At 40.0% G+C, this 17,164-nt stretch overlaps 1 protein-coding gene across 2 annotated transcripts in view; it reads right to left on the bottom strand.

Moving 5' to 3' along the window:
- Positions 1-17,164, bottom strand: part of EVC (EvC ciliary complex subunit 1) — a 50,987-nt gene that overhangs the window by 4,696 nt on the left and 29,127 nt on the right. The window contains exons 12-19 of one of the 2 annotated variants that reach the window (XM_039728949.1): positions 15,538-15,750; positions 8,126-8,235; positions 7,321-7,531; positions 4,446-4,652; positions 3,536-3,680; positions 2,555-2,660; positions 465-591; positions 119-212 (exon numbers count right to left, since the gene is read on the bottom strand). In XM_039728949.1, the coding sequence (XP_039584883.1) occupies positions 119-212; positions 465-591; positions 2,555-2,660; positions 3,536-3,680; positions 4,446-4,652; positions 7,321-7,531; positions 8,126-8,235; positions 15,538-15,750 (1,213 nt within the window). The remainder of the gene's footprint in view (positions 1-118; positions 213-464; positions 592-2,554; positions 2,661-3,535; positions 3,681-4,445; positions 4,653-7,320; positions 7,532-8,125; positions 8,236-15,537; positions 15,751-17,164) is intronic. The other variant, XM_039728950.1, reaches the window with a different exon arrangement.

The raw sequence follows: 17,164 nt of genomic DNA, 5'->3' as shown, positions 1-17,164 counted from the left end.
GGGAAATGCCACTGATAAAAAAATCTCTCCTGAAACTCCAACATGTTATTCTGCAAAATATGCAGTGATTTGTGGAATTTTGTGGTTTTTTTTCAGAACAATTCAGGATAGTACCAACCTGCTGGCTTCCTCCTTTTGGAAGGCTTCTTCTTCACAGTCAGTGGAACTCGGGTCAGCACAGCCAACTCACTCACAAAGTCCTGCTCTGCTTCCTGCATGCAAGGACAGAGCAGCAATCACCCAACACAACACAGCTCAGTTCTGTGTTATTTTATTACATGTGGCACAACTAAACAGGCACATCACTGCAGAAACCCAGGAAACAATAAGGGAAACAATCAGGGAAGTGTTCCCACAAGACAGAGATGAATCTCAGCACTGATTTCAATTAGGGTAGCAAAGAGACCCCTACAATGTGTCCCATGTTTCTCTACTGAATGCTTCAGATCCATGAACCATTTTACCCTTAGCTGAGTCTCCAGCTCAGTTCCTAGGTGCTGCAATCCCAGCAGCTTCTGTTTCAGAGACTCCAGACGAATTTGTTGCCGCAGTTCAAACTGAGCCAAAATCTTGTTCTGCTGTAGCACCATCCTGGTCAAGAGAAATGGAAATGTATAGATGTTGTTCAGTGCAAGGGAGGAATACAACCCTGTCAAAGTCTGTTTAGAAGTTTTGTAGAGAGAAAGGATCATTAACAGTATTGGCCCAGACAGATTCCACTGGGACAGAAAATTTTGTGGTAGATTTTTAGATTTACTTATTGTAATAACCTGCCTTGGCTGTCCACAGGATACAAGGTCCTTTTGGAGGTAGGAATTAAAGGAGTTTGCAGTGTCCATGCCTGGATTTTGGGAACTGGAATTCAGCTCTAAAGCTGAAACCTGCTTTCAAAACCACTGCATGTTTCTAGGATAATTTTTACTGTCTGCTTGCCAAAGGGGCCAGGCAAACAATGATCAAAGATCAGGTGTGAGAATAAGGTTTTAAGAATTAGGCATTTCATCCAGGCCTCTTCAGTACTGAGCCATCATCAGAACCAGACTGAGCCATCAACGTGGTTATTCAAAACTTGGGAACTGAAAGCATTAACAACTGTGTTCTTCACTTCTTTTACTTTTCTGGTTAAAAATTATTATTATTACAGTACAACCTGAATGGCTGCAACTTTGCTGCATCTGTATTTCTTCTGTTTTTTTGCATGACCTATCTTAAAGCAATGCTGCCAATCACCCATCAAATTCCTCGGGGAAGGAGGTAATACAAATTGTTTCTGACATTTACACTTAATGAAGTTGCTATTGTAATGCTCACTGCTTACAGAGGCTACCTTTCAACATTTGCTTTTTGAACTCACACTCCTAACCTTGCATCAAGGGCAAAAAGAAATAAAACAATAAAACAATATTGAGTTTTTTTGGAGTTAGACAAATTAATGTAAACTTTGTTTTTAATTTACAAAGGACTAGACCATAAAAGAAATCATAATGGCAATAGGAAAATGGGTTTGATTACTGATTATTATGATATCAGCTTAGATGCTGCATAGCTACATTCTTCAATACCACACTTCTGCTTGTGTGAAGGCAAATTTCATTGTATTTTGTTTAAAGATAGTAGATTACAGCAGAAAAAACAAATGAGAAAACAGGTGGAAAGTGAATTTGTATGTCACAATAAATGATAAATTTGATAATGAATAACTAACAGATCTTTTATGAAACCCTTTATTACACAAATCCATTTCTTTACTAACTCAAACAGGGATAAAAAAGTGGGGAATGATATCTTTCAATTTAGGAGAAACAGAATGTCTAAAGAAAGATTTAACCTCTTTACAATGCCTAAATTGAAGCTGTTGTCTTTTTCTGGATAATAAATCAAGACTAAAGAGATCAAATGATTACAAAAATGTAAAATGTACATGACAAGCCATAGAACTTTTTATGATAACTTATGCCTTTTTAATTGCAGTGCTTTTTGTCTGGACTTAATTTTCATTTAATCAGTAATTAATTAAATATGATTTTTATTTAACTAACATTTGAGGGATTCCACTCTAAATTTAGTGCACGTAATCCTGATTTTCCAAGGCATTCACTGATGCGTTCTTTCCACTTTTGAGTATTTTTTGGGTTTCAAGGATTTTCTCTTCATTATGGTATATGTTTTCTCCACAGCAAACCAACAAAGACTTTTGATGTTCAGAGTATAAAGGATGGAATGTAATGAATTACATTCAGCATTGGTTCCTATCCCACATTTATGTTGAATTTCTTTTAAAATTTGGCAGATGTTTTGGCATTGTATTTCATTCTCTCTTTTCAAACTGCCTAAGTATAGTTCTTCAATCTGTAACTAATGAGCATCAAAAAGTTTATTTAATAAGAAAGTAATTATCTGAGATCAAAGGGCATCATTTGGCAATAGGTATTTCTTTTCCATCAAAGAGAAGTATAAAATGCAAACTCAAGACATTTATTCAGCTAGACATTCACGTAGATCTGCAATAACTCACAAAGTTTAAACAGACAGCAGTGCTGCTGCCTGGTCTAACCTTTGGTGGACCGTGGATGACACATTCAGGAGGCCTTTGGTGTGTTTCTCTTTAAATGCCAGTTCATTCTCTTTATTCTTCAGTCTGATCCTTTCATTTCCTTCTGCTGAAATAACATTTTTGAAAAATTTTCTGCTCAAAATTAAACTGAGTTGTGACAACTTTCATTACAAATTAATCCTGATTCTAGGTAGTCTTTCCAAACTTACTGCTCCTTAGGGATATCAAGTATTTCTTACACACTCTGCCACTGTGATCTGCTGCAAAGAGAATACTTAGTGCATCATTTAGCTGCGATAGAAATGTCACTGAATTCCTGTTTACCTACTTCTCCCACTAGGCTAACTGATTAACATGGAATTCAAAACAGAAATTTTCTGAAAAGACCTTGATGCCTTAAGCAAGAACTGTATTACCTAAACAAAAAATGCATTATAAAGAAAACCCTCCACTCAGATGTGACTTATTCCTGGGTATGCCCAGTTTCACAAGATGTCCTCTCCCCTGACAGAGAACTATTCTGGTTACTTTTGCATATGCTCACACTCTGTGACTGAGTGCTTATTTGCTGACCAGGCTCCTGACTCTGCTCCTGCAGTCCTGCCTGGCAGCAGGGCTTGGGCACATCTGACAGACAAGACCTCACACCACTCTTTTTTAATTAAACAGGAGGGAGATGGATGGGTTTGTAACCTTCATCTGGGGAGCAAGCAACCTTTTCTGAACACTCAGAGGGGCTGACAGGCACCCTTCCTACCACCTGCACCATCAGGGAGCTGTTACTGAATGTACTCAGGGCTGGGCTGGGCTGGCTGTGAGAGGGGAGGTACTCCCCACCTTTCCTCCTGTGGCTGTGCCTGGCACACTAAAGTCAGATTTACTAGGCCAAGGGATGCCAGAAGAAGCAAAATCCTCTAACCTTACACTAAGCACACTTACTGGGAAACAAAATTGTCTCATAGTTGTCAGTACCATACGAACCTTGTAAGGATTTCAGATGTTGAAGCTTTTTTCCTTCATACTCTTCTGTGATTTTTCCTAATTGCTGGTAGTATTTCTGCACCAGTCTACTGATATTATTGCTGGTCCCATATACACTTTCAACAGCAGATTCCACCAGTCTCTCCTGTATCACACAGTACAATTCACAATTCATTTTCCAAGCCCAAAAGTGTTTTGATCTGTTTAAAAAAACCCCACACCTAATTTGGTATGTGCACACACAGTTATGAATTTAAATGTGGCTTTAAAAATGGGGTAGACTAAGATACTGAAAATCGTGCAACATTTCAACATGAAAAATTGCAGAAAAATCTTTCTAATTTGCCTCATCTCCATCTGGGAAGAGGTCATTCCCCTATCCTTTCAATCTCTACAGCCCATTTTAACAGTCAAGCCAACTGTCAGCAAAGCAAGCTAATCTATGTGTAGCTCTGTTCTGACTTTCCATTACACAGAAAATCCAAATATTTACTTTGGAAAAAAATTATTCATCTATGATGTACACTTTAATTTTATTTAATTATTTATCTTTGAATTAACAGTAAGCTGGTAGAATGAAAATTATTAATTAGTCAAAACCCCTTAATCAATAGATAATCATCTCAATTTTTTCTTCTTTTTGTTATTCTCTGTCACCAAGAGTTGTGACAATATTTTTACTGTTCCAGTGTTTGACTTAAAACCTGTTTTGGCTGCTGTAGCAAATACAGTACTGCTACATAAATGCTAGCTTGCAAATGCTCTGCAATTATGCTCAGTTTTAACACAGGTCCTAAGGGTTTTCTACTGATACTCCCAGGCTCAGGTTAATGCATACATTAAATTGCTTTCCATCTGTGCAAGGTAGCCCTTGTTTTGTTTGGAAAACTGCTGTTGACCATTTCCATACCTTGAAGTCCTGGTCATCATCTGAACTCTTTTTTTCAGCTTCCCCTCGGGCATACTGCAGCAGGGTCTGCCCAATCACCTGCTCCATGTGCTGCTGAAGAAACTGAAGAGCTTCTTGGATTTCTGTGACTAGCTGCTGGTGAAATTCTAAATTGGTTTCTTGCATTTCTTCCTCAAGCTTCTCCTCCTCTTCACAAATGTGGGACTCCTAGTAATCAGAAAATAAAGACAGCACTGACATTTAAATATGTTAACAATTGTAGTCAGCTTCACTTTGAAAGAAAGTCCTGCACACATTCAGAATGTTACAGTTTTCATCATTATAATAATATAATTTACAGAGGAAGTTTGTACAGTCATTTAATACATTTAATACATTGTCTTTCCAACAGAACTATAGCCTCTGTCATGAGATGTACAGCAAAAACTGCATCCTGTCCTATTAGTCTCTCCTAAGTGATGTATTCCCACATAAGTGAAATATCCTGAGTCCAGCAAGGGACAATTGTGGATACCTTGATAAATTGCACAGGAGCAAGGCAAGTACAGTTATGCACCAGGAATGCTTGCACAGTCTGTGTGGTCTACCTGAGAAAAACTTGGTTTGCTGGTACTTGGGAGCACCAATACCCTTGGGAGTACCAATACCCTTGGGAGTACCAATGGCCCTTGGGACAGGTCACAAAGGTGGGTAATACACTTGAAAACCATTTGCACAACATCCTCTGCTGGTGAGTTCTAAAGCTTTTTCACATATCTCTTAATTTTGAACCTGCCATCTGGTAACATTGCTAGATGCTCTCTTCCTTCATTAGAAACGTGAAAAATGGTTCTCTATTCATGTATTTGATGTCAGTTTTAAAACCTATGATATTCCAGAAGGCACCTATTTTTTAGGCTAAAGAGTTTAAGTCCTTTGAGGTCTTTGGACCATCCTTGCCTCCATTTTTGTGCAAGAAAAGTGTACACTTTTCATCTAAGCTCTCTTTAGCGAACAGTAGTATCTGCTTACCAGCATGGTCTGCTCTGTCACCCTCAAGTGTAGCAGTCTGCCACAGATGGCCTTCTATTCTGTTGTCTTTCTTATATTTATACACTCAGTTAAGGCTAAATAGCATCAAATTATTCTGGAAGATGTGATAGTACCTATTTGATGCGTTCTTGGAAATAAGAAATACAAGTAAAAAACATTCATCTGTAGAAATATCCTTATTAATGCTGACTTGTTCTCACATGTTATATTGATAGCTACGACTTATGTTTTTGAGGTTTTTGAGAAAGTTGGAACGTCAGTAAACTGCTTCTCATTTTTTTAGAGACCCAATGTCATGTGATTATGCCCAAGCTAGGATTCACTAGTCATTTTACATTCTATATGAAATCAATAGACAGACATGACATTGTCCACCAGTATTAAACTGGCCCAAGTAAAAATTAAGTTTGGGTAAAACAACACAATATATCTAAAAATCTGGTTGAATGTCTGTAAATTAACCTCTTTTTGAACTCCTTATAGATTATTTTTAGTTTTGGAGGATGTTTGTAACATGCTTTTTCTCTCTTGACTTTTCCCAATTCCACACTTATGCCCTATGTTTTCAGCAGCAAGAATCCAGCAAGGGTATTTTTAGACACTTCCTTGTGAGATGTGTTTTAGCTGGACTTTCAAAGAGGCTGTAATGGAGAGAGGCCATAGGAACACTGATACCTGAGCACATTTAATTTTCATTAGGGAAGGCAGTGATTGTTGCATCAATTAACGTCTCCATGTGAGCTAAGTGAGAGGGAGCAGTGGAAAGCAAGAGGAATGCAGTGATATGCATTTTTATTTTATTATTTTGTATTTTAATTCTTCTGAAGGTTAATGAGTTTTTCAGATTTTCAAACTTAAAAGAAACTGCTTCAATTGATATTTTGCAAATATGAAAACAGCAGGACACAGATTTTCCTTATTCCTCTTCCATGTGGAGACTGAGGGTTTGTATGATGCAAATCAAAATTAGAGGGGTACAAGAATTTTACCTCTCAGCTAATTACACAGCAACAGCATGGAGCACAGAGCTGCAAAGTGTTTGATGGGCTCCAGCCATATGTACAGCAGCAGTGGGTTGGGCAGAGCTATCACTGACACCTGCTGGGAGGGTTGTCTGAAGTTGAAATATGAAATGTGGTGTTGCTCTACATAAATATCCAGTGCAGGTAATTAAATAACCAACAACACTTAATAGATCAACACTAAAAACCAGTCATGAACATACGTGAAAGTGACCTATGGGAACATCATGTCTAAAAATCCCTTAAACTTTCTATTGTGTTCTTGACTTACAGTAGCCAGGTAATTTAGGAGGATTGGGCATGGATGCTGATCTTCTTATGGACAGAGAAAAAAGAATGAAAAATTATGACAGTATAGAGGAACTTGACTGGTGTGGTAGGAGTAAGAACTTCTCCTAATGGTCCAGTAAGAACTTCTCAAGTGCATATTAAGATCCTCAGCAGAATTAATAGGATGTGCTCTTACCCTGAAGCAGTAGCTTTGCAGAAGTCCTTTATACATGTTGGCATCCTTGCATAGTATTTCCATATAAATAAATTGCCAAATAAGCTTGCTAGGACACTCACTATAGTGTAAGTGTAAGGGATTTTAAAATGTCTGCCCAAACTACAACAGGCACACTCAGGGATCTCCTATGCCAGCAATGCACATATTTTTGACAGAGAATATTTTTCTTTCTCATTGGAGCTTAGACTTTTTTTGTTGTTGGGGTTTTTTTGGGGGGTTTTTTTGCAGTTTAGGTCTGCAATGGCCACTTCTAATGCCAAATATCACAGCATATGAGACCTCTGGAGACAACCCACCTGGACACCATACCTACCACTGCCTTCTGTAACTGCCACTGGTCCTCATCTTGGCACAGGGAGGATCCCTTCTGCAGGGTGTGCTGCTCTCTCAGCTCCTGGAGCGAGCTCTTCTTTCTGGACAGGCGCATGCGCGCCAGGGCTGCCACTCCCGCTCTTCGCAAGGTTAACCTTCTGAGCACTGAGCACAGCAGAAGCTGCTGCTTTTGCAATATATAGCTAACAGACCTGTAAAAAGGACCATTAAAAATCCATCAGTGAAGCTGCTTGCACACCTGTGTTCAGCAGAGTCATTGCTTAAAGGTGACAAGAGTTATTCTTCACTCTGTGCAACGTCTTCTTGTACAAAGCATGCCTTGGAAAACTGCTCTGTGTAAGGAATGGGTACTGCCGTGTTACACTTCTAATTCTGTCACATTGGAGTTAAATTAAAATGAAAACAGAAATAAAGTAGCTAAATAACCATCTATATGTTGCTGGAATGAACACTTTATCTTGCAGAATATGCAACTCCACTGTGACATAGGGAGCACAGAGAGAGGCTGGTTCTAGACTAGAAGCCACTCACAAACACAGCAGATGCTCACAAAGCACACCAGTGACAAATCATATAAGACTCTTTTTCCTAATTTCCAGGAGTCATGATATGTCTATTTTTTAAATTTGCTTTTGATACCCTGACAAAAAACTAGACCAATTGCCTCTCTGAAGGTGCTAATAATCCCTCAAGACTGCTTTCCACAATGTGATGTACACAAGTTTTTATCTGGGCACGCAACAGTGAAGTTTTACCTCACTGCTCAGGGATGAAACCATGCTTACTCATCACTGAGGCATCCTAGTCTGCTCACGACACCTTGCATTATCTTCTCTTGTTTCTCAGATAGGTGCTTTTGCATCACAGCAGACAGAGCATATTCTGTTATCCAGAGCTAAAAGCAGGGAAAAGAATTACAAATATAAGATACTCTGATTTCAGCCAGTCACTGAATAAAGAAACAATGGTTTATTTTCGTAGAAAAATCAATCCTTGCTTTCAAAAACATACTCATGCTGAATTAAAATTATTCTACTTAGGAATATTTTTTTTAATTATCAAAATTTTAAACAAAACTCACTGAAAAGAAGAACTTTGCACTGGTTTGGGTCAGCCCTGAACTGTGTTTCCTACAGATTTTTTGATTTCAGCAACAGAGGAACAAGAAACAAAATAACAACATGGCACAAAATACTGCATTGACTCTTATCAGCAAGTTGCAGTAGGCTTTTTATTTGTTTTTTTCTTTTCACTAGTAGAGAATATAGATTATATTTTCACTGAACAAAATACAGGTATCATCTTCATCTTCCATCACACTTCTGTCACAGTAAACAGTGCTAATAGCTGGAAATGGAGATTAAGTGATTAGGTAAATATATGGACTGCAAGTTTACAGCTCCTTCATTTAGATTGAAGAATTTAATCTTTAAATAAATTTTGATGGATTTGCCATTAGACTGTAAACTTTTGGTGATATGAAGTTAAGATTTTGTTTAGTATTGTTGCCAGTATTAAAGGAATAATAAGTCATAAGCTGAAATATTTGCAAGGCCCCAACTCTTACTGGAAGATGAAGAGTATACTTTAGGCTACTGAGAGATGAATAAAAGCAGGCTACCTGCTGATGTATCCAGAACCCTAAATTAAATATAATACCTGGGGTGTCCGACAGTTTCACTTTGTGTTTCAGCATCACTCAGAATATGAGGGACTAAATTTTCAGTTATGGCAGACAGGTAGGTTTCACTAGATCAGTATGTCCAGCAGAGGATTAGATGTTGTCCTAGATGTGCAGAAGGGAGTGAAGCTTAGTGCAGCATGGGCACATCCAACTTGTTATTCTATACCACCCACATCATACATGTGGGAGTGGTTTTGGGGTGAAAATGAGCACACCTCAGAAGTGGGCACTGTTTTGCCTCTCTCTCCAGAAGGAAGGGGTCAGCATCAGCCCCTGCAGATCCAGCCCCCACTGCACCCCTGCTCCCCCTCCCATTTTCTTACTACAGGATTTGGTGCTGAAAGGACAGCGGCAACAGCGCTCGTACCAGCAGGGCTGAATGGACAGAGCCGGAGCAGAGGCTGCCATGGGGAAGGACTGGTGGGATTGAACCCCAGAACAGCTGAGGGGAGCCCCACTGACAACAGCTGAGCTGAGCCCGGGCCAGCTGAGCTGAGCTGAGCTGAAAGGAGGTGGCAGAATGGTTGGAAAAGTGGCAGTGACCTGCAGGACCAGCACAGTGGGGCAGGAGAAACAACAACAGACACCTGTGCAGCACTGAGCCCAGCAGAGCAGCAGCACAGGGGGTTTATTTGTCACTGGCTTCAATTATTTCAAGATGGGGAGTGTGGGAAATGTTAGCCGTGAGAGTTCCCTTGCCATCCTGCCTTTGTGCCTGCTGGCCACGTAGGTAGTGAGTGGGAATGGTCTCCATTATCACCTTTGTCTGGGGAACCAAGTGGACACAACCTACAGGGAGCATCTACCATCTGTTTGTTTTTTCCCAGTGGTGAACTCCTTTTTGCTGGGTAAAACACTTTCTCTTTTTGTACACCTTTGCTATTAATACTGCTGTTGTTATTGTGAATTTCTTACTCCATGGCTTTGTGCTTTCAGTAAATTGTAATCTCAACCCATAGTCTCTGCTCTTGCCACTGCCTTACTGGAACAGGCAGGGGAAGGGGAGTGGTTCATTTGCAGTTTAGTTTCTATCTGGTGCTAAAGCCAGCACAAATGTATAACTGCACAATTGTTAGTGTTAGAAATTAGGAGTGATACTGGGCCTCTCTACTGGATATGAGTTTTTTCATTGGGAAGCAGTGGTCTGTGCAGGAGAGAGGCTTTCTCCATGAGCACAGAATGAACTCCCCTGGGAAGTGCAGAGAACATCAAAAACTGTTTTGGCTTCAAAACAAAAATGTATTTCTTTCATGGCTAGTGCCTTCTCTGTGGAATACACAGTGACACATCTAAATGACCTCTCTCCATGCAGAAAACCTTACCAAAACACATGTTCCTGAGCAGGATGCCTGACAAGGAAGGGAGGGCAGGCAGTCACCAACAAGTGACAGATGGGAAGAGTGCAGCTGAGCATGTGAAGCACAGCCCAAAAGACTGCATGGCACTGGAGACCCACCAGGCTGCTCTTGGCAAGAGCCTCAGATGTACCTGTGTATCCAGAACTCAACTGATCTGAGGCTAGGTGAGTCTGATAATCACAGAGCACAGCTGAGCACAGTGTCTTCTCTGACTGCATGCTGCAAGCATCAAATTAAGGTCTATCAGGTCTTCAGGTATCATCATGACAGATGGCAAAGACTTGCTTGAAGTAATAATTGTTATCAGCATTTCCCTTTAGCAGCTCTGTGGATTTAGCTCCTAGTGTTTCACACCTCTCTGCACATGCCTTGTAGATCCATCACATTGTGTACTTTAATGTCTCTTTCAGCAGTTCAAAGAAAGTCTGAAAACGACCTTTTACTTTCCAGAAGTAATTTTATTTCCATTGAGAGATTGGCTGTGGTTCAGCTGTGGGTTTCCATCATTTTTGAGACCTGATTATTTACTGAGAAGTTGCTTTTAAAGGGCAAGTCAAACAGCATTAAGGTATAAATCACCAAAAGACAGAACACCTTCAGGAGATTATACCTAAATTGCAGTTGGAATGGTAAATGATATAATATTGCAGCCAAGAACCCAAAATATAGCACCTTGCTTGCTCTCAGTATATCCTATCCAAAAGTATATCCTATCACTGTCAGTGATAACAATGAAAGTTCTTCTTGCTTTGCAGCCAAGAACCCAAAATATAGCACCTTGCTTGCTCTCAGTATATCCTATCCCTGTCAGTGATAACAATGAAAGTGCTTCTCACAGTTGTTCTTTACTTCTGTTTATGAAAACAGCCTAGTTCTGTAGTAGTGAGGAGTTCCTTATAAAGAATGAGTCACCTTTTCCATTAAGAGTGCATTTGGGGTAGTCCGTATGCACAACTTATAAAATGACTCTGCACCTCCCTGAGACCAATGGGAAACTGAGAATACAGCAGAAATTCCTCCAGCACACAGTTATTGAACTGAACACTAAAAGTACCTCAGTCATGTAAGTAGTAAGAGAACAAGAGGAAAGGAGGGGGAATCATTACACATTTATGACGAGAGGATGAATAAGGGAGATTGAGAATTAGACCAAATACTAAACCAGTGTTTCATCTCAAAGAGGCCATTAGGAAGATGTTCAAGATAGAAAGGATCAGCTGGAATAAACAGGATATTGTATGTTTAATTGCAAACAACACCTAGGCAGCTCACTGGGATGGGGTAGCAGAGCTGGGTATTTTCTACCTCCAAATTACTTGAAAACCTCACACAGAGAGGCAGAAATGTGACAGCAAAGATTCTCTGGGAATGTTGAGGCTGCTGGCATGTGGTTGAAAACCAGCAAAACAGAAACAACTGCTTCTTCAGGCCAGGTGGCAAGGTCAGGCTTGGTGCTTGCAACAATACTGCACTCCTGGGTCAAGTCACCAAGGCACATCTCTAAGCCTTCCAGTTCTTGGGAACAGCCTCACTTTGCTCAGAGATATGTTGTATGGAGGGGACAAACTCATGCTCCTGCACAAATCTAGGGGCTGGAATGGAGATCAGGCTCTCTGATCCCTGCATTCAACCAGTAAAACCAGTGACAAAAGTACGGTAAGTGAGGGAGTAAAGCTCTAAGGAATGTCTGGCTTCTTGGAGTGTTATTCCAATTGCTATGAAAAAATTAATCTGAGAAAGTGATAAAATGCCCACCCTGTCAAAAAAGGTAAACAGGTACCAGTTCAACTTTCTGGGTGACAAGCAATGATGTGGGAATGGATGGAAATCTCATCCCATTTTTATTCTGTAGGCTTCCAAATGTTTTGCTTCTCAGTCACAGGTCCATTACAAGATCTCCTGAAGCACTGCTGAAGCTAAGTATTACACTCTGGCAATAAAGGTGTGGAATATGCCTCTCCTTTCTGTTTTGACATCTTTAGCACAGATTATTCAGGGCATGAAAGGAAAGTGATTTCTCTGTCTCGGCCTGTAGATGGGGTGCGATGCACACTGACTGCCAAGTGAGTCTCAGCCTGGTGCAGGAGGCTGCTCCCTGGAACTGCTCTCTACAGAAATCATGAATTAGGGACTATGTGGGAAAATGCTCAAAATTTGTTTTCATTTGTCTGTTATTCCCATTTGCCTCACTCATATCCTCAAGCCTACAAGGCAAAGTTATATATGAAACTGATTTTTTTCTTTTTAGTTGTAAAAGTGTTTCTTTTCACCCAAAGGACATCATATCCCAGAAATGTGCTAGAAAAGATCATTTAAAAAAAAAGGTGATTCAAGTAAAAGGGAAAAATGTATTTTAGAGCCACTTTGAAAAGCACACATAAATACCCTGGTGAAAAGTCTTCTGGTGTTAAGACTTCCCAAGCCTGTAAAGCAGGTGACTGTGTAACTCCCAGCATAGCACATTTATCAAGAGGCAAATGAAAGACATATCTCCTGCTGCAAAATGCCTGACAATTTAAAAGGCCTGTCAATATGACTGTTGATTTATGGATCTTTTGTCAAACCCAGAACTCTAACATCTATGGGCTCTCCCAAACGACATAATCATCTGGCACAAGTGTCCAATATCTCTTCTTCTTAAGGTGGAAACCAAGTGTTCCTTTTTGTAGGACGCAGGTGTCAGCTTATTGCTTAAATGTTCATGCTGCTGTTTTATATTACCAGCTTTGGTGGAATAGTTATCTCCCTGCATGCTCTCTTTGGAGACAAAGCAGTTCAAATCCTTTCCAAAAAGCCACAAGCATTAAGTTAAAAAAGGTGCTTAGGCTCCTGCACAAAATATTGTTTTGGGAACTCCTAAGATGAATTTCTCACTAAGAGAAACTCTTATCTCTTCTTGGAATTTATCCTGCAGAATCACTTGTCCTTAGGACAGCTCTGTCTGCCACTCAGGAAGTTTTTGTATTGAATAAAGCCCAGCTGCAGTGCTGGTGACTCAGAGACCAATGCGAGAGCTCTGTCATTGCTAAGTTAATTCCTCTATAGCTCTGTATCTCAGTAATTACTGTTAATGATGTCAGCAAACCCTTTATTTTTTTTCCAGCTAGGAAGTCATCTGCTTTACATTATGCATGCCAGGGTACACAAAGTGATGGAAAGCCAATTTTCTAATTTAAATAACCTATGCTTAGGCATGATCAGAACACTGAATTCACATACAATGAATCCATCACACAGTGCTGCCCAAAGACCTATGACAACAGCAGCTGAGCACCTGAGATGAACTAATCCTTTCCATCCTTTGAGAAAAATTCCCAGGGTTTGGTTTTTGCACTCAAAAGTGTGCCCTATGATAGCAATAGAGAAATGTACAAACAGCATTTTTGGGCCAAAACATCAGAGATGTCTCCCCTCTGTGATGAGTCTTGTTTGTTAAACACATCCTCTGCAGCCCTGAACAATGCTGAGCTTCAATGGGACAGTGGAAGGGCCACAGCAGAGGTGCCCTAATGTGCACTCTGACATGACATTATTCACAAGCTGCACACCAGAACCTCCTGCTTCTCTGTGCTTTTTAGTGACAGTGAATCCCACCACATTGCTTAGGGCTCTGTGTGCTACAAGATGTGCTTGTACTTGACCTACCAGACCAGGCTGCTCAGGCCATGCACATACAAGGACACGCAATTTGTGCACCCTTGATGAATGTGAAAATCAACAGCAAGGCTTAAATTTGACAAGTTAGGTATTCTAACCTAATCCTTGATTAAAAGGGGCAAAAGAAGTTTTTTAAAAACTGAGGTCAGACATTGTTTCAATAATCACTGAAGGTACAAGCAAGCCAAAATCAAACACTAAATGCCAGCCAACAGTCCTGGAAAATACAAATGCAACTAAGCATGTGAGCAGACCCACTGGCATCAGTGGTTGGTCCCAAGCACAGTTTAGTTTAGTTTGCTAAATAGCCCTGTGACACCAGAAGAACAAAATTGTTTTTCAAAGTAGGTCAGTTACAATAATGGAAGTATAAAAAGATCAGCAAGGTGCATGTTGCTTAACTCCAGATTAAGGAAAATATAGAAGAAAAAAAGGAAATGTCTCAGAATTTTCAATGAAAAATTTTACTTTTGTATTGCCAAGGGTGTTCTAAAGCCACTGGTTAGCAAACAACTCTACCAGATTTTGTAGGGAGCACACAGTTTCTTGAATCACAGTGTTTTACAGCAGAATCCTAAATGTGAGTAGGTGAAGAAGTTGAACACCTTAATGCAGTTTGCAACACTTAGGGACTTGCTCAGTACCTCATTAACAATGTTCTGGATTCTCTAGGCACTTTGGAGAATGAGGGCAAGGGAAAGTACCATTCCGCCAGCGTTAAAGAAATCTGCCAACCTTTTTTTTAAGAAGCTCCAATTACTCTATACATTGCAGCACACAACATTTAGGAAAGGACACACCTTTGAATAGAGAAGGCCTTTCTTTGACTAAGCTGTGTTAGAAGCAGTGTTAACAGAGACACAGCACTGCATGAATAAACCAAAGGCATATTTGAGCCCCAGTCTGATGCTAAAGACACCTGTCTCAGCACTTACTTGTTTTCTCCTCTGGAGTAAATGCCCCCTATGTTGGGCACACACAGAGCAGGAAAGCTGGATGTGTGTTTTTTCACCTTTGCAGAGTAGAGTAAGCTTATAAAAGTATGTATCATATGTTTCCAGTTATTACAGTATTAATATATAAAAATTAGTAAGAAATATTTATCATTGCCAGGCTTCCTTGCCTGGAAACTGTATTTATATGTACCCTCTCCAAACAGACCTGGTGAAGGTTTTTTTTGAAGTGTTTCTGTAGATGCCAACAGTCGAGGACATCAGAGAGCAGCCTTGCCAGAGAGTGTTTATGTGCTGACAAAGCTGTCAAACACTGTGGACAGATGTTCAGTAATTACTCTCTGACTCCTCTATGCAAGCCTACATGCACAGCATACATATCCACTCCATGCTGCAGATAAAACTGCTCCTCCTCAGCCTAGAGTTGTGTCTGGACCAGACTATATATTTATATACTAAACACCCCCACAGATAAGTATCTTGATTTTTTTTTCTGTATTGCATTTTTAAGACACTGAGATCTCAAAGCATAACATGGATCTTACTTCTTTTTCTTGCAGTAGCTGTTCCTGGAAAAGCTTCCACCGTCTCTGGCGGTGGTTCTCCCATTTCTCCAGCTGAGGGACCAAATTCTCCTGCCATTCCTCTTTCAGAAGCTCACATTCTCTTACAGAGAGGCTGGTCACCACAGGCAGGGTCTGAAGAAACAGCTCCGTCACCAGCTCTGCTAAAGCATTGGAAGCCTTGGAGTACAGCTCCTAACAGAGAGGGACAGAGAGAAACAGGTGACAAAGTGAACTCCCAGCCCCTTGGAGCTGTTCCCTGATTGATGCCAGTGTGGGAACCATGTGAATACAACTGGGCTGGTGTCCAAATCCTAGAGCTAAAATCCAGTGCCACTAAGGCTTGAGTTAAAAGGACCACGTTTTGTAGATGGAACAACAAAATGTTTTGGTTCAAGCTACACAAGGCATTTAAAATGCAACAGTGGCAAGAGCACATGAGACTCTGTGCCCTGGCTGTTGCTCACATGTGACTGCAGTAGAAAAGAACATCTTGTTTTACTGGCTATGGTGATGTGTTATAAAAACACCTATTTTGAAAGTAGCTGTGGAAACAATCCAGTGTAGCACAACTTGTAGGCACATTTTCTCAGGTGCTGATATGAAACAAATGAAGAAAGAGGGAAGATTAAAAAGGATGCTATGGCTTTTAGCTAGACAAAAGTAACATCAGTCATGTCAGTAGTTGGTACTTCAAAATATGACACTTTTTAATGCCTGAAGAACAGAATTATTCAAATTCATTCCTGATGCAGAATAGTTTCAAGTCTAGGAAAACAAACATCTTCTGGTGGTTTTAATGAAACTAGTCCCATATAAACAGTTTTAAATTGCTGAGGCTGTTTCACTCACAAGAAGCACTGTGGTGATTTAGTCAGATGACATCCAAGCTAAAAACTCAGTTGTAGGTTCACTGTCAAATACACAGTGATGATGGGAGCTGTGTTGGCAAACTGGGTGGTATTTGAGATAATTTCTGGGCAGCAGTGGGAACAGGTAGCTTTCCCAGCTGAAAAGGGAACAAAACCACACTGGAAAGTCACAAGGACACTGCAGGATTCCTGCAGGATGATGAGCTATTTCTCTGTGAGTTCTGCATAATCCTACCAGTTCAAGAAGCTTTACTGTCTAGCTGGGCTTGCTTTCATTGCAAACCAGTGTGAACCCTCTTGAAAACACATATATTTATTTTCTTTAAAATACTGATAATACTTTTGAAACTCTCTTAAGGACTCCTGTTAAAAAAACAAGTCAGATCTTCTAGATGCTACCTTCTTTTAAATACAGATTGAATTACCATTTCTTAGATGATCAAAAAATAGAAACTCTCAACAGAAACAGGGATATTTATCTAGATGTCAAATATGCTTGTCTGCAGCTTACAGACAACGGAAGTTCTAGTGGAATTTTTTTTGGGAGGGGCAAACACTGCTATAATGTCTAATGTGTAAGACTCCATTCTAACTGCTAGACATTGAAATATAAAATACAAAATACTAGAAAATAATAATAGAAAAGTGCAAGGATAAGAACAAGAAATAAAGACCAGAATTTAGGTTGAATAAGAAATATAGTTCTGTGCCCACATTTGGGATTCATGTAATGTTTT

This window comes from Passer montanus, unplaced genomic scaffold (assembly GCF_014805655.1).
Source record: "Passer montanus isolate IOZ18808 unplaced genomic scaffold, ASM1480565v1 scaffold67, whole genome shotgun sequence".
Taxonomy (NCBI): Eukaryota; Metazoa; Chordata; class Aves; order Passeriformes; family Passeridae; genus Passer; species Passer montanus.
The sequence above is the reverse complement of the archived record's forward strand: the minus strand, read 5'-3'. Positions and strand labels throughout refer to the sequence as shown.